Raw genomic sequence first — 23,264 nt, 5'->3', positions numbered from 1 at the left:
CTAGAGGGGGCAGCATTGGCCCTGTGCCCTCCCCCCCGCTGGCTACAGCCCTGGCAGCCCCCCCTCCCCGACGCCCGCAAAAGCAACGCGCTCCAGCCGCCCGCCTGCCCCTTTAAGCCGCCGGAGGGGGGCGACGCCCCGCCCCGTATGCAAAGGAGAGGCTGCGAGCGGCCAATGGGGAGCGCGGCGGAGGCGGAGCCGCCTGGCTCTACTCTGGCGGCGGGTCGTTGCCGGGCGCCGCAGTTGCGCTTCGCCTTGGAGCCGTCGGGGCGCGTTTGGAGAGCTCCGCGTGGTGCGCCCTGGAGCGGGCGTCGGGCCGCCGCCGCTGCTGCTGCTGCTGCTGCTGGTGCTGCTGCTGGTGCTGACCGGGGAGCGCGCAGCCCACGAGGACCCCTAGCGGCTCCTGCCCCCGCGGCCGCCCCGTCAATGCTCACCATGAGCGAGGAGCACGCCAAAGCCCTGGAGGCGCCGGGCAGCCCCGCGGGCACCGCCAGCTCCCTCTCGCACGTGGACTCCGACTCGGACGCGCCCTCGTCCCCGGCCGGCTCCGAGGGGCCCCAGGCGCCGTCGGGCTCGACGGCGCGCCCGGGCGCCAAGGGCGAGGCGGGGGACGTGGACGAGCGCTTCCCGGCCTGCATCCGCGACGCCGTCTCGCAGGTGCTGAAGGGCTACGACTGGAGCCTGGTGCCCATGCCCGTGCGGGGCAACGGCGCGCTGAAGGCCAAGCCCCACGTCAAGCGGCCCATGAACGCCTTCATGGTGTGGGCGCAGGCCGCCCGCCGGAAACTGGCCGACCAGTACCCGCACCTCCACAACGCCGAGCTCAGCAAGACCCTCGGCAAGCTCTGGCGGTGAGTGGGGGGCCCAGGGAGGCGCGACGGGGCGGGCTGCTGGCGTGGGAAGCGGGGGAAGCGCTGCCCCGGACCCCTTGAGGGCCCCATCGGCTTTCTTCGGGCTCGGAGCCCCCGGCCCTTACGCGCGCTCCCTAAGAGAGTTAAGCCAAGGCGGGCGGCCTTTCGAGTCCAGAGGACTGCTTCCGAAAGACGCGCGCTCCTTTGGGGCTTTGCCTTCGGCGAAAGGGGATCTGTCCGGGCCACTTTGTAGGCGCTTGTCGGTTTCACTCCCCATCCCTCTCCCTTCCCACCCACCCCCGATGCTCCATTGAGTTGGAATGTTCCATTCTTGTGGATTTCCAGGCCGTCATCCCTTCGGGGACCGGAGAGTTCTGAACTCCAGGGTTTTGAAGAGCCCAGCATCCAGGAGGAGATCTCGGATTCGAGAGTTCATTTGCGCCTTCTGAAACCCACAGCGGTGTCAGGGTCGCTGGACATAAGAGGCGCTCAGTGTTTGAGAGGGGGGGGGAGGGAGGAAAGCGATAGGAAAAGGAAAGAGCAAAGTTGGAGTCCATCGGCACCGTTGAGTCCAACAAAGTTTCATTCTGTGGGTAAGCTTTCTTGGACGGGCATGCTTTTTCCAGTGCAGGTCGGTGCGCATGAAAGCTTCCACCCAGATTAAAACTTTGCTGGTCTTAAAAAATGCCACTGGACTCACGCTTTGCTCTTTTGCTTCAGACTGAGGCGGCTGTACCCACCTGAATCTCTCTACAGGAAAAGAAAAGACGAAAGGCTCCTCCAGCGCTTGAACCTTTTGAAGCTGCCTTGATTTTTAGCAAAAGGGTTCAGGCTAGACTTCAGTCGCCCTGCTTGGGATGAATCAGTGCAAAGGTGCTTTTGGGATTCTGCCCAGACCGAGTGGCTGCTGACTTTGGGTGTCTTGCTTGTCTCTGTTCTAGAAACGGGACTGAAGTCCTGAGAGGGCGTGGGTGTTTGGAAGATGCGTGCCCTAAGTGGGTTTTACGACGCTCGCGGCGGCTGTTCTGGAGCTGCCTCGTAGGAAACAGTTGTGTTATGAAACGTTTCCTAACAACTGCACATTCCTTTCAGCCGGCCTAGTCTGGAATCGCTCGGGGACTTTCACCGTTGGCTTTGGTGGGCCCCGGCGCTGCCTCTGCTCACGGCTGCCGACAAATCCCCCAAATCTGAGAACACATGGAGGAAATCAAAGGCACAGCCGGAATAATGAGGGACATCTGGGGGGAGGGAGGTTCAAATCGGGGACACTCCAGGCGCTCGCGAGCTTTAAAAACATTCCCCCCAAGCGTGGCCTGACTTTTCCCAGACCAGGTGAGCTGGGGGTTTGTTTGACTAGCTCCCAGACTGAAGTTTGAAGGGTGCCAAGAAAGTAGGTGCAAGCTGGCGTACCCTGGCAGCTCTCGCTTGTCCTAGAAGACCTTGGGGTCAAGATAGGAAAAGCCTGTATTCACTGTAAGATTATTAGAACGAAGCAGTAGACAAGTGCACCTTTAAGGCCAACCGAGTTTTCTTCGGAATGTAAGCTTTCGTGTGCTCTTAAGCGGACTTCCTCAGACAAAATGGGAATGGCAAGCTGCGATACTTCATATAAGTGGGCAGTGCGGAATCATGGGAATGTTTTTAGCAGATGAAAAGAATCAGAAATAGGGATCTGTGTTTGTTAGCGTTAGGACGAAACAGGGCTGAAAAAACACTGGCGGGTGATAAAAAGTAAACTGCTGTCGTAGGTGCGGGTGCCATAAATCTAGGTAACATCCTGGCTTTGTTAGTTTAAATAGAGGGCATGGTTTCTCAAGAGATTATGACATCCATATAGTTTGCCATAGGATGGGTTGGTATATGCAGTAAGACAAACAGCCAATATCCCCCATTGGAGTATGTCAATAAAGCTTACATTCTGAATAAAACTTAGTTGGTCTTAAAGGTGCACTCGTCTGCTGCTTTGTTCTATTGCTTCAGACCAACACGGCTGCCTACTGGGATCTGTCTGTAAGATTATTAGTTTGCGTATCTTGGTACAATGGACTTGGATTGGGGACAGCTCTCCAAGGTCTTGGGCAGAGAAGGGTCTTTCTTTGCTGCTTTGGACAATAGGAGATGGCGGGGCTTGAACCTGAGCATGATCCGTGTGCAGAGCCGGAGCCACGGCTCCTCCCAGACTTGTTCTCGGTTGGGCACCTTTGCAGGACGGTAACATGTCTCGGGGTTATCGCCCTTCCTCCCCAAAGGGTGTTCTCCCCAAACGAGAACGCCGACACATTCCCAGAGAGATTTAAAAAAAAAAAAAAGTTTATTTTTCTTTTAAATGAAATTAAGAGGGAAATGTCAGTAGACGGATAAAGCCCCCTGAGAAATCCGTCGACGCCTGTTCTCAAATATCCGTGCGTTTCCCCGTCGATAACAGCAGGGAAATGTGCAGCGCTGTTCTGCAGCGGGTGCAAAGAGAAAACTGGTCTTGAAATTTTTCAGCTTTTCTGTTTCTTCTCCTGCGGAGGTCTGTCTTTGTGCATTATTATCGTCCGTCCTAACGTTTGGTGGGTGCGGCCAGCCGGGCAGAAATGGCGATGCAATCTATCAAGGCATGAAAACTGTGCGTCAGCCCCACAGATTCCCATCTTATCCCCAAGAATCTTAGGACCCTTGAGGCTGCCGCTAAATAACGGGTAGAGTAGAGGAAAACTGCGTCTTCCCAGTTTGAGTTCCCAACCTGTTGTTACAAAATCTGCTAGAATTGCTAAACGATGCCCTTTTCAACAAGTCTGTTTGGGATGGGGAAACTAAAAAGATGTGTTTGCTATTTCTCGCCCTGGTAGTTTTGACTTTGGGAAAACAGGTTGTACATTCGTGTTAGCTTTTTGAAACTTTCCCCACCCTTAAACCAGGGGCCTTGCTCAAAAAACTTTCTCTGTTCTGTCTTCTTTTGAAAAATAATTAGGAAGCTTAGAGGATGCTCCCATATAGTCAAGTCAGTCACTCATTTATTCCTGTCATAGACCGGCAGAGTAAAACATACATGAACACAGTGATTGCAAGAACAGATAGACAACCTTCCATTAAAGTTTAGGTTAAAAAAATGCAAATATGGTAGACAGAGGCAACTGCCTAAAATTTGGCAATTTGAAGCGAAGTTTCAGAGCTCACAGAAGAAAGCAGGTATATCATTCTTCTGAGATTCCCTGGGTTTTTTTCTGGATATGGTGCTTGCATAGGGGACTACCTTTACCTTTATAATAAATATATATCTGAGGTCATTATAGAAAGGGTAGCGGTATGTGTCCAACTGTTTCAGTTTTCCCAGTCATGCAAGGACGTAACTGCTCCGGAAGTGGCAGACCTTAGTATCTACCCCAGATAGAAGACCATCTAAGGCGGACCAGTTTGAAAGCGAACCCTGTGTTTAGGAATCAGTAAATTCGCTAAAAAGTTTGAGAGCACCGTGTTGTTGTCCCCAAAGGGATGGTATTTCAGAGCACAGCTTTCCTGCCGTTGAAGCTCGATCTCCCAAAACCTTTGCTCCATTTGTTTGGGAATGACCCAAGGCTGTGAAAACCGCTAGGAGAATACCCAATGGACGGGAATTTCTCTTATGGGGGACCATAAGACTGGAGAGCCAGTTTGGTGTAGTGGTTAAGTGTGCGGACTCTTATCTGGGAGAACCGGGTTTGATTCCCCACTCCTCCACTTGCAGCTGCTGGAATGGCCTTGGGTCAGCCATAGCTCTGGCAGAGGTTGTCCTTGAAAGGGCAGCTGCTGTGAGAGCCCTCTCCAGCCCCACCCACCTCACAGGGTGTCTGTTGTGGGGGAGGAAGGGAAAGGAGATTGTGAGCCGCTCTGAGACTCTTCGGAGTGGAGGGCAGGATATAAATCCAATATCTTCTTCTTCTTCTTTTCCTTTTTGATTGATAGGTTCAGGGAGTGGGACCCCGTGGGAGAGAACATGAGCTTCAACTAGCACATGGATCCTGTGTATTCATGTACTGGATCCCAGAGCAATTAAACCTGCTTCTAGATCAAACTGTGTTAGGAACACAGCGGGTGGGGTGGAGTATGGCTCTCCGGAAATTCCATCGGAACGATTTCAAGCGGTCTCATGTTGGCATCTGTACATACCTGTGCATCTAGCCATTGTGTAATAACAACATACGCAGCTCCTCTGATATAGAGAAATATAGTCAAGTCAATCCCTCTTGGATCATTGTTCTGTCGGCTGTTGAAGAACTGAGAGCCGTCATATTTTTAGGCTAAATTCGAACTCAAAAGCTGGAATCGGGCTTCTTCCTTTTCCCAAAGGCTATGGTGGAAAAGCCAAAGGGGAGACCCTTCTGTTCATGCTGGGTTTTGTAATAATCTGATACGAGACCACTTCCTGTCCTTTGACGGCATCCAGCCTCAGCTTGCGTTCTCAGTATGGGAACCCTTTCAGCACCACCTGTCCCGTCGCCCCTTGGAAGCCACAGGGCAGTGGTTATTGATCCTGTTATTGATCTCCCAAGTTTTACAATCGATGTCTTATTTGTCTCCCAAGCTTCAAGGTCAGGGCATGCCCTGCAACCGTGAAACCCAGGTTAGACAGTACTTTTACTGTAGTCTTTGATCCTATTCTAAAGAGCCCCGTGGCGCAGTGTTAAAGCTGCAGTACGGCAGTCCTAAGCTCTGCTCACGACCTGAGTTCGATCCCCGGTGGAAGCTGGGTTTTCAGGTAGCCGGCTTGAGGTTGACTCAGCCTTCCATCCATCCGAGGTCGGTACAATTGAGTCCCCAGCTTGCTGGGGGGAAAGCGTAGATGACTGGGGAAGGCAATGGCAAACCACCCCGTAAAAAGTCTGCTGTGAAAACGTTGGGAAAGCAACGTCACCCCAGAGTCGGAAACGACTGGTGCTTGCACAGGGGACCTTTCCTTTTCCTTGATCATATTACATTTGAAATACTTCATGGGTGTCCCCCACCCCATGTCGCTGTTACATCCGTATCGCTTTTTACCCTGTGCTTCCCCTCCAAGGAGTTGGCACGGTAGCATTTGTGATTCTCCTCTCTGGTTTATCCTCACAACAACCCCGCGAGGTTGGTTAGGCTGGGAGAGGGGCTGGCTGAGAGGTCATTGAATGAACGGCTTGGCGGAGTCAAGATGCTGACCCAGGTTTTCCAGTCGTTACGTCCAACCCCCTGCTCGGGGCAGGATCGGCTTAGAGCAGGGGCGGCCAAACTTGCTTAACGCAAGAGCCGCACAGAATAATCGTTAGATGTTTTAGAGCCACGAGGAAGGAAGGCAAATAGATGGGGATGGAGGAGGGAGGGAAAGGTGGAAAGAAAGCAACTTTCAGTACGTTTTCCAAGCTGCCAGCTGGCTTGGCTTGGAAAAGTGATTTAAAGAGACAAATGCTTTCTCCAAGGTGGCCGATGGGGAGCAGAGGGGGCTTTGAGGGCCACATGTGGCTCCCGAGCCACAGTTTGGCACCCCTGGCTTAGAGCATCCCCAGGAAGAGCTGTTCTTCCCATCTTGTAGAGGGATGGATTGGGATTTAGTTGCTGCCGGCAGGGTATGAACTATTGAACCAAAGGGCCGTGGGCCTTGGAGACCAGTGGCTTCCTTTCTCCTGTGGCTCTGTGCAGAGTTACGCCAGGCAGAGTCCCATGGATTTCAGCAGGCTGAATCTGGAGGAACTGTGCTTAGGATCGCATTGTTCATGAGCAATTTTTGGCTGTGGATTCCCTAGCTTCAGGCTCCTTCTTGCGTGCCCGTGAGCTAGGCACAGATTGTGGGATAGCTGTTCATGTCACCTGATGCATGCACGGCTGGCCCTGCCACGAGACAAGCTAGGTAATCGCCTAGGGCGCCACCCTTCTGGGGGCACCAAACTGGGCTTTTCATTTTTCCCACAATTCATCTGTTTTTGAAAATTGGTTATCAGTGCTGGTGTGTGTGGGGGGGGTGGTTCACCAGAAGTTAACTTTGCCTGGGGTACCAGACTGTCTAGGGACGGCCCTGAGAGCACGTTTGAGCCCCCCAGGTTCCTACGGCTGGAGGAGATACCGTGGGGCAAATAGTCAAGCCCTTTGTCATAAGATAAGGCCTCCTTTCCTCCCAACGTGAACATCTCCCTCTTTTGAAGGCAGTCCCGAACAGGCTTCTCCCACCTTTTGAGTGGCCCCGACAGCGAGAAAGGGTTTCTGATATTTACTCTTGCGGCTGTGCGTGCGAAAGGAGGTCCCTTTGGACAAAGCGAGGCTCGCTGCTGTGTCTGAGGGGTGCGCCTTGTCTCCAGAGCGAGTTCACACAAGCAAGGTGGTGGCTGCCCTATCAGGTGCTAACCTGCATGTGTGAACAGATGGCCAGCGATCAGACGTCACTGGCAGGACACACTGCTTGGAGGTTGAACACACTGCTTGGAGGAGTCAGCTGACAGGTTCGGCTGTTAATGGAGCCGGAATCAAGTGAGTTATGAAGTACATGTGTGAACGGACCTTTGGCAGTGCCGGATTAAACCCTGTGGTGGAGGCCCCAGGCGGTCAAAATCTTGCGGGGGGGGGGGCCCTCACAAATTATCTCAGCGTCGGAGCCCCGCCCCTCTGCCCACGACCCCTGCTGCAGCCACCTTCTTAAAAGCCCCTTTTACTAAACTGCGTGGGGAGAGGCAGAGAGAGGCAAACTTGGTGACAACGCCAGCAGCAGCCGCACCAGGCAGGTCGGGTGAAGAGCGGCTCAGTTGCTGGCTGTGTGTGCAGGCTGGAAGGGCTGCAAGCAGGGAGGAAACCGGGGCGGGGGGAAGCCAGCCCAGGGCCCCTAAAGGTATGGGGGCTCATAGGCCAGTGCCTACTTGTCCTAATTGTTAATGCAGCCCTGGGCTTTGGGGCACATGGTGCCTTTTCAAAGAGCATGAGCTTCTGTCTCCCATGAGGAGAAGCGTCGCCCTTTCCTCCGGAGTGCCTGGAGAAAAACCACCATACCAGCTGATCATCTTGAATGAGTTTAGGAGAGTAATTTTCTCGGAGGAGGGGGGGGGGGGGGGGAATGGCTTCTGGTCAGACTGGAAGGAATTTGAAATGCACCTTGAGGTTTAGAGAGCAGGCTCTGGGCTTCTCTGTCGCAGCCCCAAATGGGGAGGCATTTGTGGATTTCCCCGGTCGAAGCGATGCACTTTATGATACCATCAGGGCAGATTTTTTTGTGTGAGGTGCAGACCTACATTCCTCCGATGGAGAACGTGTCGCCGTTATGGCTGTTCGGCCCAACTGGATGTGGTTTTACTCAGAAGGAAGCCCGGTTGAGTTCCGTAGGGCTTATTCCTTACAGTTGCAACCGTGGAGAAAATAAGCATGCCTGTCTCAAAGGGGTGGACTTAAGTTTGGATGCGTTCGCTCAGTACATGGACGGATAGCCAGGCACCAAAGTATAAAACTTTTTGGGAAACCAGACTTTGCTGTTCAAAACATGGAGACTGTGCATACCGTATTTCTCCATGGTCTGCCTGTGTATATTAGGAAAACTGGTGTCTGAGAGAGGCTCAGGTATTTGCACTCAGATCCCCAGCACAACTGTGGCTTAGTTGTGCTCTCTGCCTAACTTACCATGCAAAGGATAAAGTGGGTCAGGAAGATGTGCTCCACTGAACTCTCTGGAACTATCAGCTGGGGATCGAAATGTCCACAGTTAAAATAAAACAACCAGTTAAAATAAAACAACAGCACGCGCACACGCATTCTTCCCGACATGCACGGACACCCGTGGGCGCACTCTGTATGTTGTTGAGGTCCCGTTAGAAAACTGTTTTTAAAAAAATACCCTAACTCTTGTAAGGAGAAGGGACAAAACTGTGATGTTTAGATGGCTGATTCCGTACTTGAATAGGGCCATTTTTTCTCTCTCGACATTTTCTGTGTTGCAAGATCCATTGTGTGTATGTGCCCCATAAAACCGAGCACGGGATGGTGTTTTAGTTTTAGGGTTATTCGTAGCCTCAGAGGATTCAGAACCCTCCTTGGGTTTTTGTTTTTTTTTAAAGATCTGCGTCTTTTTGAGAGTAATACATCAAGTGTTGAATTAAGTGCAGAAATGAGAGAACAGGAAAGCCTACGTTCTTAAGAGAGAGAGAAGACACAGCCGCACCAGTACGGTAGATCGGAGCACCCAGGTGACAGACAGACGAATCCAGCCCTCTTGCAAAATTCCATTGCCCCATCCTTTCATAAGAACATAGGAGAAGCCATGTTGGATTAGGCCAATGGCCCATCCAGTCCAGCACTCTGTGTCACACAGTGGCCAATATATGTGTGTGTGTATATACACACACATATACATATATACACTGTAGCTAATAGCCACTGATGGACCTCTGCTCCATATTTTTATCCAATCCCTTCTTGAAGCTGGCTATGCTTGTAGCCGCCACCACCTCCTGTGGCAGTGAATTCCACATGTCAATCACCCTTTGGGTGAAGAAGGACTTCCTTTTATCTGTTTTAACCTGTCTGCTCAGCAATTTCATTGAATGCCCACGAGTTTCTGTACTGTGAGAATGGGAGAACAGTACTTCTTTCTCTGCTTTCTCCATCCCATGCATCATCTTTTGCAGCTAACGTTCTTAAATTGCAGACCTTTTTGTCGTGGTGCTTATTCTCGTGCCTTTCAATCTTGCTGGGTGAATCAAGGACCCTTTCCTAATGAAATGGCTCCAGGGTTTGTGGCCCTCATGCATTTGTGTGTGTGTGTGTGTGTGTGTGTGTGCAGGGAGGAAACAAGGGGAAGCGCCTCTCCTTTCTTTTGCCACCAAGACAGCTGGTTTAGGGTGACCCCCTGGGATTTTGAAGGCAAGAAACATTCAGAGGTGGCTTTGCCATCACTCACCTCTGCGTAGCAACCTTGGACTTCCTTGGTGGTCTCCCATCCAAATACTAAGCAAGGTCAGCTTCTGAGACGGGACAAAATCGAGCTAGCTCTCCAAGACAAGGCAGGAGGAGGCGTTCAGAGGTGGTTGGCCCTTGCCTGCTGCTGTGTAGGGACCCCGGACTTCCTTGGGGTTCTCCCATCCAAATCATATCCAGGAATGACCTTGATTAGTTTCTGAGATCTGACGAGATTGGGCCAACCTTGGCCTTCCTTGGTCGGGGTGTGTGTGTGTGTGTGTGTGTTCTGCCGAACTAAATCTTGATGGTTTAAAATGGAGAAACCGAACCATTTAGTGTGGTGAGATCCTATGTGTGGCTGAACAAGAAAGGCCGCCGGAGTAAAGAGACCAGGTCAAATAAATGGAGACGCTTTTGCTAGTTTTTCGGTATAATTTCCTGGATTTCAACCGCAGCAGCTGAAACGAAAGGAGGCGGGGAGGAGAGACTTAATCTGCAGTTGCCCTATGTGTGGCTGAGCAAGAAAGGCCACCGGAGATCCTATGTGTGGCTTAGCGAGAAAGGCCACCGGAGTAAAGAGACCGGGTCAAATAAATGGAGACGCTTTTGCTAGTTTTTCGGTATAATTTGCTGGCTTTCAACCGCAGCAGCTGAAACAGAAGGAGGTGGGGAGGAGAGACTTAATCTGCAGTTGCCCTGCCGGAATCCAGTTGCTCGTAATTTGAGAACCAAAGAAAAATACTGTTTGTCTGTTCTGGTGGGGTTTGTGTTTAAGTTTTGGTGATTGAACCAGGGTGGAAGTCTTCTGCAACCGAGAAGCAAATTCGCCACCGGATCTTTAGGTTTTCTTTTCCTTTCTCCGAAGGGCTGCTGCTGACCAGGAGCTGCCAAAACACTAACCAAAGTTAAGGGGTAATTTTTTTCCCTGCTACGTTTGTCGGGCCAGGGCTCGGACCCCTGCAAGCAAAGCCAACCCGTTGGCCACGCAGGACAGCTGTCGAATGGCGGTCGGAAGGATAACAGTGCAATCCGACACAGCTTTTCTCCAGCCTAAGTCTGCTGAAATCAGCGGGGTTAGACTGAAATAATTCTGGCTAGGTTTGGGGTAGCACTGTATGGGGATGCATTTATAGGGGGGAAAAATGAATTAACTTGCTTTTTGTTTCTTTTCGCGGCGGCTGCCTGTAGATGCTAATGCCTAACAAGCTTTCCGAAGCGGCTTTGTGCGTTTAACCCTCAGTCGTTCCCAAGTGCGCAATTGGGGCAGAAAATGTCCCGAGTTCCCTCTGCAACACAAAGTTAACCCCAGGAGATATCCTGCTATAGCCGCCGTCCCTCTAATGAGAACCATTTCTCGTCGCCGAAACGATGTCCCAGTCAAATCTGCGATCTCTTTTTGCCAAATCTTCAGGGACTGCGGGTACCTTTGGACTCCTTTGCCTATTCACAGAAGTTGGAAGCGTCGCGCTTGGCTGTGTTCTCTCATGGAACGGCCTCGGTTCCTAGTGACGGAGGGGGAGTTATCTGAGGACGCCCGTCCTGTGGCAGGGTTTGCTGCGATCCAAAAAAGCAGCCGAACGTCGAGAACGGTTGTTGAAATAAAGCAGGGAAAGGAGTGGTTTTGGCTCCCGGGGTCCGAAACGAAATGGGATGTGCGGTGGAGATGTACATAATGTCTTGTTGCTTGTGGCTGAGACTCTATTCCGCCCCCCCCCCCCCCAAGAAACCTGACTACATTTCACAACTGGGGAGTTGCGGTTTTTGCAACTGGAGGTCTGGAACTGTTCATGGGCAGACGGGGCAACATCCCAGTCAGGATGTTCGACAGCTCCTATGTTGGAAGCTGCAAATGCTAGTGGTGGGTTGATGTTCCTTGTGAACCCCCAAAGGTGGCGAGAGGCCACAAATTGTGCTGGTCTGCTGATTGGGACTTCTGGTTTTTACCATCAAATCATACTTGACCTACAGCAACTCCGCAGGGTTTTCAAGGCAAGGGACGTTCCGAGGTGCAGGGCCGGTGCGTGGGAGTAGGCAAAGCAGACAGTCGCCTAGGGCGCCACCTGGCCTAGGGGTCGCCACTGGGTGCCCTCTCCCTGACGCATAACTCTGGCTCCTGACCACTGTCACTTTGTCCTTTCCCATCCCCAAGCTGCCCTCAACAAAGCCAAGCCACCCCCCTCTCCCCGATGTGTGACTTGGCCCCCACCTCATCCTGTCCCGCCACCCTCCTTCCTAACATGGCCGGCAAGCACTTCTTCTCACCATTTTTTTTAATAACATCACTTTTTTTTTTTGAAAAATTAAAAATCAGTAAATTAAAAATGTGGAAAGTTTCAAGTTTAGCGCTCTTCAATTTCCCTATGTTTTTTAGTAAGGGGGGGCGCGCTAGTGGGTGATTCGCCTAGGGCACCAGAAAGCCTAGCTCCCGCCCTGCCGAGGTGGGTTGCTATTGCCAGTTTGGTGTAGTGGTTAAGTGTGCGGACTCTTATCTGGGAGAACCAGGTTTGATTCCCCTTTCCTCCACTTGCACCTGCTGGAATGGCCTTGGGTCAGCCATAGCTCCAGCAGAGGTTGTCCTTGAAAGGGCAGCTGCTGTGAGAGCCCTCTCCAGCCACACCCACCTCACAGGGTGTCTGTTGTGAGGGGAGAAGACATAGGAGATTGGAAGCCGCTCTGAGTCTCTGATTCAGGGTGAAGGGCGGGATATAAATCTGCAATTCTTCTTCTTCTGTGTCACGACCCTGGTTTTCCTTGGAGGTCTCCCACCCAAGTGCTAACCAGGCCTGACCTGGCTTTATCTTCTGATATCTGGCAGGATCTAGCATAGATCACCCAGGTAGAGGCAAGAAACGTTCAGTGGTGGTTTGCGATTGCCTGCCTCTGCGACCCTGGACTTCCTTGGGCGGGTCTCCCATCCAAGTAGTAACCAAGGCTGACCCTGCTTTAACTTCTGAGATCTGACAAGATCAGACTAACCTGGGCCAGCCAGGTAGAGGCAAGAGGGGTTCAGAGGTGGATTTGCCATTGCCTGCCTCTGCGTAGCAACCTTGGACTTCTTTGGTGGTTTCCCATCTAAGTAGTAACCACGGCTGCCTCTGCTGAGCTTCTGAGAGCTGAAGAGGATGGGCTACCTTGGGCTATCCAGATTGAGGCAAAGATATGGTTTGCCCTTGCCTGCCTCTGCGTAGCAACCCTAGCGTTCCTTGGTGGTTTCCTGCCCAAGTACTAACCAGGGTTGACCCTGCTGAACTTCAGGGATCTAATGTGAGAAGACTAGTTTGGGCCACCCGGGTAAGGCAAGGGACATTCAGAGGTGGTCTGCCCTCGCCTGCCTCTGCGTAGCGACTCTGAACTTCCTTGGTGGTCTTCCCTCCAAGTACTAACCAGAGACGACCCTGTTCAGCTTCTGAGGTCTGAGGAGAGCAGGCTAGCCTGGGCCAACCAGTGGTTTTTAGATGTTGAAATAAGGGGATTATTTAAAACTGGCATTCATCACCAGTTTCCCTTTGCTCAACTAAGTAATTTAATTATAAGTGTCTTGAATATCAGGGGGGATTCTCTTTCAGCCAGTTCTCTTATTTAAAACATTTGCACCTTGCTGTTTAAGAAGCTCAGAGTAGGTGAGAAGGCGCAGTTGAAGCCCTCTTTGCAGAAGAGAGATTCTTTGGCTGAAACTTCCTTGCTGGAAATTATTCTAGTCGCACTGCGCACTGTACGGATCTCAGGAAACGACCTGCGTTATCTTTTACTTTTACTTCTGCTCCTTGCCAACATTTCCAGGTGGTTTCTTGGGGGAGCTGATGGAATTCCTCAAAAGGAGGAAGAATAAGAATTTTTTTCCAAGTGACCAGTGGCATACTGTGGTCTTGGGGTACCTTAAAAGAAAAACAAACGTATATGTCTAATTTGTGGAAGGAATCAGGATCATGAGGTGTATTTTGGATGAGGGGATAATTGTGGGGACAGGAAAGACGTCGATAAGGCCCCCCCAGGTTTAAATATTCCCACCGTCCAGACTTCTTGTTTTGACTCAAATCCTTTGCGAACCGAAAGGAGAATATTGGTGTCAGCCTAGCAACACAAAAGACGAGGGAGGAAAACCAACCCAAAAATGGAACGGGATACATAAAAGGTGGAAGTTACAAGCCTACGTATAATACATGGAAGGCTTGTAACCTCGACCTTTGAAGACTATGTCCTGCAAGACCCAAGTTCGAATCCTCGCTCTGTCAACGGAGATTGCTTGGTGTCCTTGGGCCAGTCTCCTGCTCTCTGCCCAACTTACGGATGTGAGGATTCAGGGGGAAAGAGGAGGGCCTTGTCCATCATCACAAGCACGCAAGCTCTTTGGAGGATGGGTGGGATTAAAAAAGAGAGAGAGAGATAGAGAGAATTAATGAAGTCTTGATAAGCATCAAGAGTAAAACGGAAGTACTGGAAATACAGCCAGGCGGTCGCAGGACGTTTTGTGGGGTTACTGCATTGGAATTCATATCTGAAACTCGTCTTTTTTATGGTATAAAAGAGGGAGATCTTTCAGTTCTTTCAATCCTATCCAATGTTCCCTCTAAACTGTGGAGCTTTGTGAGCAAAAATTCTACTTTGTAAGCTACTGGTATTAAAGTTGTGAGCTACTGCTTAAGTTAGTTGGCTCTGGGGGCATTTTTCCTGAGCTAAAACAAAAATGGGGTGAGCTGGAGACTAAGAAACGGTGAGCTAGCTCAGCCTAGAAGGAACGCTGGTCCTATCTTACTTTTATGGTCTCCTCCAGTGTATGCCAAATGGCCAACGTGTTGTTCAGAATCTGTGTGGGAGGAGAAGGGAAGCCCATCCAGCAGCCGTAACATCATTAGGCATCCCCTGGCCCTTGGGCTAGAGGCTGGTGAAAGACCTCAGCTGTGTGCCAGTCATTCCAAGACACAAACTTAACACCATAACCTGCTACGTGTCAAGGCCTTAGGCCAAAGTGGCCAAGTTCTGCATGGGTGAGGGTCAGAACAGGGAAAGCATTGCTTTTCTGAACCAGGTCTATCAATTTTGGTGCCCCCCCCCGCCCCCCAATTTTACTTCTTTCACTGGAGAGCCATTTTGGTGTACTGGTTAAGTGTGCGGACTCTTATCTGGGAGAACAGTGTTTGATTCCCCACTCCTCCACCTGCTGGAATGGCCTTGAGTCAGCCAGAACTCTCACACAGTTGTCCTTGAAAGGGCAGCTTCTGGGAGAGCTCTCTCAGCCCCACCCACCTCACAGGGTGTCTGTTGTGGGGGAGGAAGACAAAGGGGATTGTGAGCTGCTCTGAGATTCAGATTCAGAGTATAGGGTGGGATATATATCCAATATCTTCTTCTCCAGATAGAACTCGAAAAACTTCAAAGAACTACGTTTCACCAGTTTGGTATAGTGGTTAAGTGTGGGGGCTATTACCTGGGAGAACCGAGTTTGATTCCCCACTCCTCCACTTGCACCTGCTGGAATGGCCTTGGGTCAGCCATAGCTCTTGCAGAGTTGTCCTTGAAAGGGCAGCTTCTGGGAGAGCTCTCTCAGCCCCACCCACCTCACAGGGTGTCTGTTTTGGGGGTGGAAGATGAAGGAGATTGTGAGCCACTCTGAGACTCTGAGATTTGGAGTGGAGGGTGGGATATAAATCCAATATCATCATCTTCTTCTTCTTCCTCCCCTTTCCCCAAGCAGCTCAGAGCAGGACGATGGTTGAGCTGTCTTCTGTTTTGTCCTCAGAACAACCCTGTAAGGTTGGCTCACCTAAGAGAGGGTAACTGGTGGAGTTTTCTGAAGGAGCGTCATGGTGGAGTAGGAATTTGAACGCAGGGCTTCCTGGCCATAGTCCAAAACTAGCTAGCACATTTTAAAGGGATCCCACACATGCCAAAAGATGCAGTGTGGGGTGTTTTGTGGGGAGGGGACTTGGGACTTGCACTCAGATCAGACCAATGTTGCGTTCCCTCTGCTTGAAACCCAAAGTGATATATGAACCTTTTAAAAACACTGTCAGTTGATTTGTTATACTAATACAGCTCAGTGGAAGTAATTGTCATTTGAGCCGTTCTTATGAGCCTTTTGCAAATCCACATGTCGAAAATGAAACCTCGAAATGAGTCTCAGATGACATGGCGCCTTCCCCTGCAGTTTGCAAATAAAACGTTGGGCGTTCCCTTTTTAAAAACAGGCTGGAGGGAGGAACAAACCCACACTTTACCACCCCCCCCACACACACACCAAGTAACGTTGAATTGTAATTCTTACCCCCCCCAAAATTAGTGATTTCTGAAAGCGGCAGTGAAGATCCAAACGAACGCTACCAAGAAGCTGTTTAGTTTGGGTTTGAGGTTTTGTTACGGCAAAATTCTAATGATGAGTCATTAGAAGAAGGCATTAATCAAAGGCATTTGTTTGGGGAAGGAGACCTGAAGGTCGTGGCTGGAGATCTCCCACTATTACAACTGACCTCCAGGGGACAGACAGCAGTTCACCTGGAGAAAATGGCTGCTTTGGAAGGCGGAGTCTGCGGCCTTGTACCCCATTGGAGTCCCTCTCCAAGCCCCGCCCTCTGTATGCTCCACCCCCAATTCTCCAGGCATTTCCCAACCCTGGAGCCCCTCCAACTAGAGCTCAAACTTTGACTGGATCATGCTCTCATTTCTTCTTCTTTTTTCAAAAAACCTCTTTAGTCGGAGCTGTTAACCCTGTGAATCCATTCCATAAAAAATGGCTTTTAAACATTTACATGAAAAAGAAACATAATCTGCTTTTAAACAGTTCCCCAAATACAGTTCTGCTTGCATTTGTCATAGCAACGCATCAGTTTGGTGCAGTGGTTAAGTGTGCGGACTCTTATCTGGGAGAACCGGGTTTGATTCCTCACTCCTCCATTTGCACCTGCTGGAATGGCCTTGGGTTAGCCATAGCTGTCACAGGAGTTGTCCTCGAAAGGGCAGCTTCTATGAGTGCTCTCTCAGCCCCACCTACCTCACAGAGTGTCCATTGTGTGTGTGTGTGTGTGTGAGAGGGAAGGTAAAGGAGATTGTGACCACTCTGAGACTCGGACATAAATCCAATATCTTCTTCTTCATGAGAGGCATGTTTTATGTAAGAAGTTGTAGTAGCAGTATTAATAATCCGGCTGCTAAGGGACGAGAGCGCTTCATATATTTCTCTCTCCCTCTCTCTCTCTGAAGTTTGCTAAGCGAAAGTGAGAAGCGCCCGTTTGTGGAGGAAGCCGAGCGGCTGAGAGTTCAGCACAAGAAGGATCACCCCGATTATAAATACCAGCCCCGCCGGAGGAAAAGCGTCAAAGCTGGCCAGAGCGATTCTGATTCAGGGGCTGAGTTGAGCCACCATGGTGGGAACCAGATCTACAAAGCGGATGCTAGCCTGGGGCCCATGAGTGAGACACACCACCACGCCGACCACGCAGGTAAGGGAAATCCAGTATCTCTGGCCGAGCGCATGGCTTTGCCTAGAGGACCCGAGTTTGGATTTTGCTGCTGTTCGTTCAGAAGCTTTCAGGGAGCACAGCCAGGGGGGAATGTGGCAGTCTTTGGAAGTGCGGCTTTGTCTTTCTGTAACATGTCCATTTGACCTTGTCCCCTCTGATGTTTGGGACAAGCAACACACTTGCAGAAAAGAGCCTCTGTGCTTATACAGAGTACATTTTCCTTGCCATTAAGCAAAGATTACACTATCCCCTCCCTACACATGGGCTGGAACAGGGGTGGCCAAACTTGCTTAACTTAATTTAAAGAGAGAAATGCCTTCTCCGAACTAGCTGACAGGGTGGTGGGGGCTTTGAGAGCCACACAGTATGCATGAAAGAGCCACAACCCTGGCCTAGAAGCCAGTGGAAAGAGATAGCTAGAAGGGTCTGAGTGGGCCTGGGGAGACCAGGGTTAGAATCTCGGCTGAACTGTGAAGCGTACTGGGCCTCTTCATTTTCTCTCAGCTGCTCTCTCTCTCTCAGGAAGCCAACATGGTGTCATGGTTAAGACTAGTCTCTGGAAGACCCAGGTTCGAATCCCCACTTCTGCCATGGAAGCTCGCTGCGTGACTTTGGGCCGGTCACACGCTCTCTTGGTCTCACCTACCTCATAGGGTTGTTGTGAGGAGAAAAATGGAAGAGAGGAGAGTGACACAAACTGCTTTGAATCCCCGACTGGGGACAAAGGCAGGGTATAAATGAACTAAAGGAAGGGCAGCAGGCTCCAAGGCCTCCTGAGTCGAGGCTTCTGAGTCAATATGTCTCTTTTGAATCACTTCCCACACCTCTCCTGCCGTCCAAGAACCCAACCCTTCCTTCTTCATTAAGTCCCATTCATATTCTCCTCCTCCACCCAACTCCTGCCCCATAGCTTCTCAGAGACTCACCTCCCCCCCATGCCTTTCCATCCTTTCAATTTGCTATCACCGTGGTGTTGTTTGGGCTTGGACTGAGCCCAGAGAAGAACCCTGCAGTTCTGTCCCAGAAATCTATGTTCAAAGTTGTCTCCCTCATGAGAACATAAGAACACAAGAGAAGCCATGTTGGATCAGGCCAATGGCCCCTCCAGTCCAACACTCTGTGTCACACATAAGAACCTAAGAGAAGCCATGTTGGATCAGGCCAATGGCCCCTCCAGTCCAACACTCTGTGTCACACAGTGGCCAAAACCCCCCAGGTGCCATCAGGAGGTCCATCAGTAGGGCCAGGGCACTAGAAGTCCTCACACTGTTGCCCCTCCCAAGCACCAAGAATTCCAATAAGGGGAGAAGATATGAGACATCTGTGTGTTGATTGGGGGCCAATAAGAATTCTTTGGGGGGGGGGAGGGAGTTTACAAAAAAGCCCAAAAGCAAAATTTTCTGTGGTACCCAGATTTCCTGTGGGAAAGCCTGTCAGTCAGGGCATAGGGTTTGGACCCTGGAGGTTCTAGGTACCTTTCCTAGAAGAACCAGTTTGGTGAAGTGGTTAAGTGAGTGGACTCTAATCCGAGAAAACTGGGTTTGATTCCCCCCTCCTCCTTCTGTTCTCTCAGGAGCAGTTTTCGAAAGAGCTCTCTGAGCCCCACTAGCCACACAGTGTGTCTGTTGTGGGGAGAGGAAGGGAAGGAGATTGAAAGCTGCTCTGAGACTCCTTCAGGGAGTGAAGGGCAGGGTATAAATCCAGTCTCTCTTTCATCATCTTCTTGGCATTTCCTACATACCAAAAAACCTCAGGTGAGAGAAGGGTTCCCAGGAAACCCTGGCAACTGTGGTGTGTGGAGGAGACACACTGGCAGCCAGCTCTATTGTTTGTGACGCAGTGATGTTAACCCTGGTGAGCCCCAGAAGTGACGTCATCACGTCATCGGCAGCTCATAGATGCCCTGATATTTGGGCAAAAGCTCTTGGGTCGAAGCCATTTTTAATCATAGAGTTTTGCCCAAATACCAGAGGGTCCATGCATCATAGGCAACATGATAGCACCACTTTTGGTGCGCACTGGAAGTGATGATGTTACATCACAAGCAACAGGCCTGGGTCTCAGTTTGCTGCCAATAAGCCCCCCCCCCTTTCCACCAGTTGCTAGGCATACCTGGCCAATCCACCTGAGGTTTTTTTGCATGTGGGAACTGCTACGAACAGCCCCTAGAACCTCCAGGGCCCAAACCCTGCATGCTGGTTAGTGGACTCTCCCATCATGGTTTGGGTACCACAGCTTCTGCCGGCAGTCTAGGTGGGAGGTGCTGGGAAAGGCCTCACTCCACATTAGCTTAGACCAGAGGTCCCCAACCCACGGTCTGTGGACCGGTTCTGGTCCGTGGCCTGTTAGCAACCGGGCTGTGAGTTGTATAATTATTTCAATATATATATCACAATGTAGAAAAAATAATAATATTAAGAAGACAACATTGGATTTAAATCCCACCCTCCACTCCGAAACTCAGAGTCTCAGAGCGGTTCACAATCTCCTTTACCTTCCTCCCCCACAACAGACACCCTCCCAGAAGCTGCCCTTTCAAGGACAACTCTGCAAGAGCTATGGCTGACCCGAGGCCATTCCAGCAGCTGCCAGTGGAAGAGTGGGGAATCTTATCTCCCAGATAAGAGTTCGCATACTTAACCACACCAAACGAATAGAAATAAAGTGCACAATTGTATCATCCTGAAACCATCGCACACACACACACACGGTCTGTGGAAAAATTGTCTTCCACAAAACCAGTCCCTGATGCCAAAAAAGGTTGGGGACCGCTGGCCTAGACCATCCTGAAGAAGAAGGAGAGGTTGCATTTACATCTCACCCTTCATTCAGTGTCTCAGAGCAGCTTCCAGTCTCCTTCCCTTCCTCTCTCCTGTGAGGGAGGTGGGGCTGAGAACTGTGACTGGCCCAAGATCACCCAGCTGGCTTGCAAGTCAAGATGGAAGGCTGAAGTTTGGCTCTGGCAGGGCTGTGCGCCAGGATTACAGGGTCCACTGAGCTCAGCCACCGTGGTGTAGTGGTTAAGAGCGGTGGACTCTAAGCTGGAGAACCGAGTTTGTGTGGCACTGGCCAGCTAATCGAGAAGACCTGGTCTTTGTGTCACACTTCTGATGTGGCCTCCAAGCAGTACATACGCGGCCTGTTGATTACGAGCCTCCCTTAAGACGCATCCACGTGGGAGAACGTCTTTGTGTCAACTCGATGAGGCAATTCACCCGATCATGGCGACAGAAAAATATTTGTTCATGGGGAAGATCCAGTGCTCATGCAACATCATATGCTCAGTGGTGGAGAGGAGTCCCTGCTGCGCATATAGCATTTCTCGCTTCCCAGACGATGAGCTGGCCTATAGTTTTCGTGGATTCCAGGAGAATTGCTCATGTCTTGCTATTTCAGACATATTTGCTCTCTCCGTTTGTGTCGGACCCCTTTCTTCTTCCTGTTCTTTTGTGTGCGCGTTTGTGTTGGAAGGATTTTGGAAAAGAATTGTGTGTGTCTAGATGCATAGATACGTTGCAGCTGAAATCTAGAACATTCTTACAAAGCCATGATGGAACAGATTGTTGTTGCTTTTCTTTGTACTTTGTGAAAAAACTCATTTCTGTCTTTTGGTGCTCTCGTGTCCTGGCTACGGTGATTAAGAACATTTAGAGAAGCCATTTTGGATTAGGCCCATCCAGTCCAACACTGTGTGTCACACAGTGGTTAAAACCCAGGTGAACGTTTGCGGTCATCCCCTTCTTATGTATTAGTCTTCTTTTATCCAAATTATTCATTGTTCCCTGTTGTGCTGACTTCCTCAAATCTCTGTATTGACTTCCTGTCCCATTTGTTGTTCAGTCGCACAGTCGAGTCCGACTCTTTGCGACCCCATGGACCGGGTCACGCCAGGCCCTCCTGCCTTCCACCATCCTCTGGAGCCTGCTCAAATTCATGTTAGTTACACCAGTAATGCTGTTCTGTCCCATATCCAATGCAAAGTCTTGTTTGTAAAGGTCTCCATGACAGTGGTCCATCCATCTTTATACCTTTCTTTCCTGGCAGAGCTTTGAACGTCCAGCCTCAAGTAACTGAAGATCTCTTGCTTTCTGTAATAACTTTGCTTTTTTGTTCTTGCTGCCCTTTATGCCTAGAAACACCTTGGAGAATGTCAGCTGAGTGCCCTCTCTAAGCCTCTCTCACTGGTCAGAGAAATTGTGATAGGTCCTGAAAGGAAGAAGGTTTTAGTGGTGAAGTTATGTACAGATGAGTCAGTTTGCAGCACAGTTTTCTGTTGTCACCTGTTGTTTATCAAAATGCTGTGTGTACTCCAGGGATCACTGTTTCAAGTTCAGGAACATCTCAAAAAGATATCAGAATTCTTATCCTCAAACATATTTTGTTTTATCTCTAGGGCAGACCCACGGACCTCCTACCCCGCCTACAACCCCGAAGACGGACCTTCACCATGGGAACAAGCAGGAACTGAAGCACGAAGGGCGCCGCCTGGTGGAAAGCGGGAGGCAGAACATCGACTTCAGCAATGTGGACATCTCGGAACTGAGCAGCGAGGTGATCAACAACATGGAGACCTTCGACGTCCACGAGTTTGACCAATATTTGCCACTCAATGGCCATTCCACCATGACAGCTGACCACGGGCAGAACTCCACAGCAGGTTCTTATGGGACCACCTATTCTCATTCAGCCAACGGCAGCAGCGGTGGAACAGCCCAGGTCTGGACTCACAAGAGCCCTTCCTCCACGTCTCCTTCCTCCACCGAAACTGGTCAGCAGAGGCCTCACATCAAGACAGAGCAGCTTAGCCCGAGCCATTACAGTGACCAATCTCACAACTCTCCTACTCACTCCGACTATGGATCTTACACTGCCCAGGCCTGTGCCACGACAGTGTCTTCAGCTACGGCCACGGCCTCCTTCTCCAGCTCCCAGTGTGACTACACAGACCTCCAGAGTTCCAACTACTACAACCCATATCCGGGTTACCCTTCCAGCATTTACCAGTACCCCTATTTCCATTCCTCTCGCAGACCCTACGCCACCCCGATCCTCAACAGCTTATCTATCCCTCCTTCGCACAGCCCTACCGCAAATTGGGACCAGCCAGTCTACACAACTCTGACAAGACCTTGAGAGGATTGAAGGAACCATTGTTCTGAGGGTCCTCTTCTTCCTCCCGCAAAACACCCACAAAAACTTCATGCACTGTGTGGAAAAACGAAACCGGAAAGCAACGATATGAGAATCCATATCGGAATGTCATTACATTGTCCCAAGTGCCTCCTTCTCTGTACGACTGGACGCCTCCCCCCCCCCAGATCTTTAAATTTTTGAAAGACAGAGTTCTATTTTCTTTATTAATAATAATTAATAATAATTAATAAAAGTATCCAGACTGACGATTCCTTTTGAATACGTGAAGGACAGCTTTTATCTAACTCCTCTGTGAGGACTCGAAGCGAACGGCCTATCGTGTGTGCAGGACGGTCCAGAAGAGAAAGTGGAGCTGATGGAGATATTTGAGGGATTTATTGCAATCAGGATTTTAAGCCAGCCTAGGCGGAAAGAATCGATATAGATCTGTTGTTGTTTTTTAAAATCCTAACCATACAATTAACAACACCGAAGGACCATACAAGATTCTTTTGGGACCAGCCCATCCACTAATGTCAGAATTCCTTCGCTGTAGTTGCCAGAGTTCTTCTAATCAAGGTTTGGCTATGAGTAACATTTTGTTTGGGAGTTTAAAAATTGTGTGCACAGCTCTCAAGAAAAATGTATTGATTTTGTTATTGTTGCTTTCGGGGAATCAATCTCTTAAATATGTATTTATGTTCTGTGTAATTTTGTCTTAATTAATGAAGTAATTTTGTGCGAGAAGTAGAATTTTAAAAGAGATCTTTTTTTTTTTTAAGGGGGTGTAAATTAGTGGAGATGAGATGGATTATTTTTCCGGATTCAAAGAAAACTGCAACATTCAGCTTGTCTGTAATCAAAAAAAACACCTAATCATAAAACTAAATTTGAAATGATTTTTTTAAAAATAAAGCGCAGTGGAAGGACTTGATTGGCTGTGGGCAGAAACAGCTATGGATCA

The 23,264-nt window shown here is 50.1% G+C and overlaps 1 protein-coding gene across 1 annotated transcript; it reads left to right on the top strand.

Moving 5' to 3' along the window:
- Window positions 1–416: 416 nt before the first annotated feature.
- SOX8 (SRY-box transcription factor 8) lies at window positions 417–23,130 on the top strand. The gene is made up of 3 exons (XM_060260842.1): window positions 417–851; window positions 16,908–17,146; window positions 21,561–23,130. The coding sequence occupies exons 1-3, from the start codon at window positions 427–429 to the stop codon at window positions 22,298–22,300; spliced, it is 1,404 nt and encodes a 467-aa protein (XP_060116825.1). The 5' UTR covers window positions 417–426; the 3' UTR covers window positions 22,301–23,130.
- The last annotated feature ends 134 nt before the right edge of the window (window positions 23,131–23,264 follow it).

Source organism: Heteronotia binoei, chromosome 20, assembly GCF_032191835.1.
Source record: "Heteronotia binoei isolate CCM8104 ecotype False Entrance Well chromosome 20, APGP_CSIRO_Hbin_v1, whole genome shotgun sequence".
Classification (NCBI taxonomy): Eukaryota; Metazoa; Chordata; class Lepidosauria; order Squamata; family Gekkonidae; genus Heteronotia; species Heteronotia binoei.
Note: the sequence above shows the minus strand (reverse complement) of the source record. Positions and strands in the feature narration are given on the sequence as shown.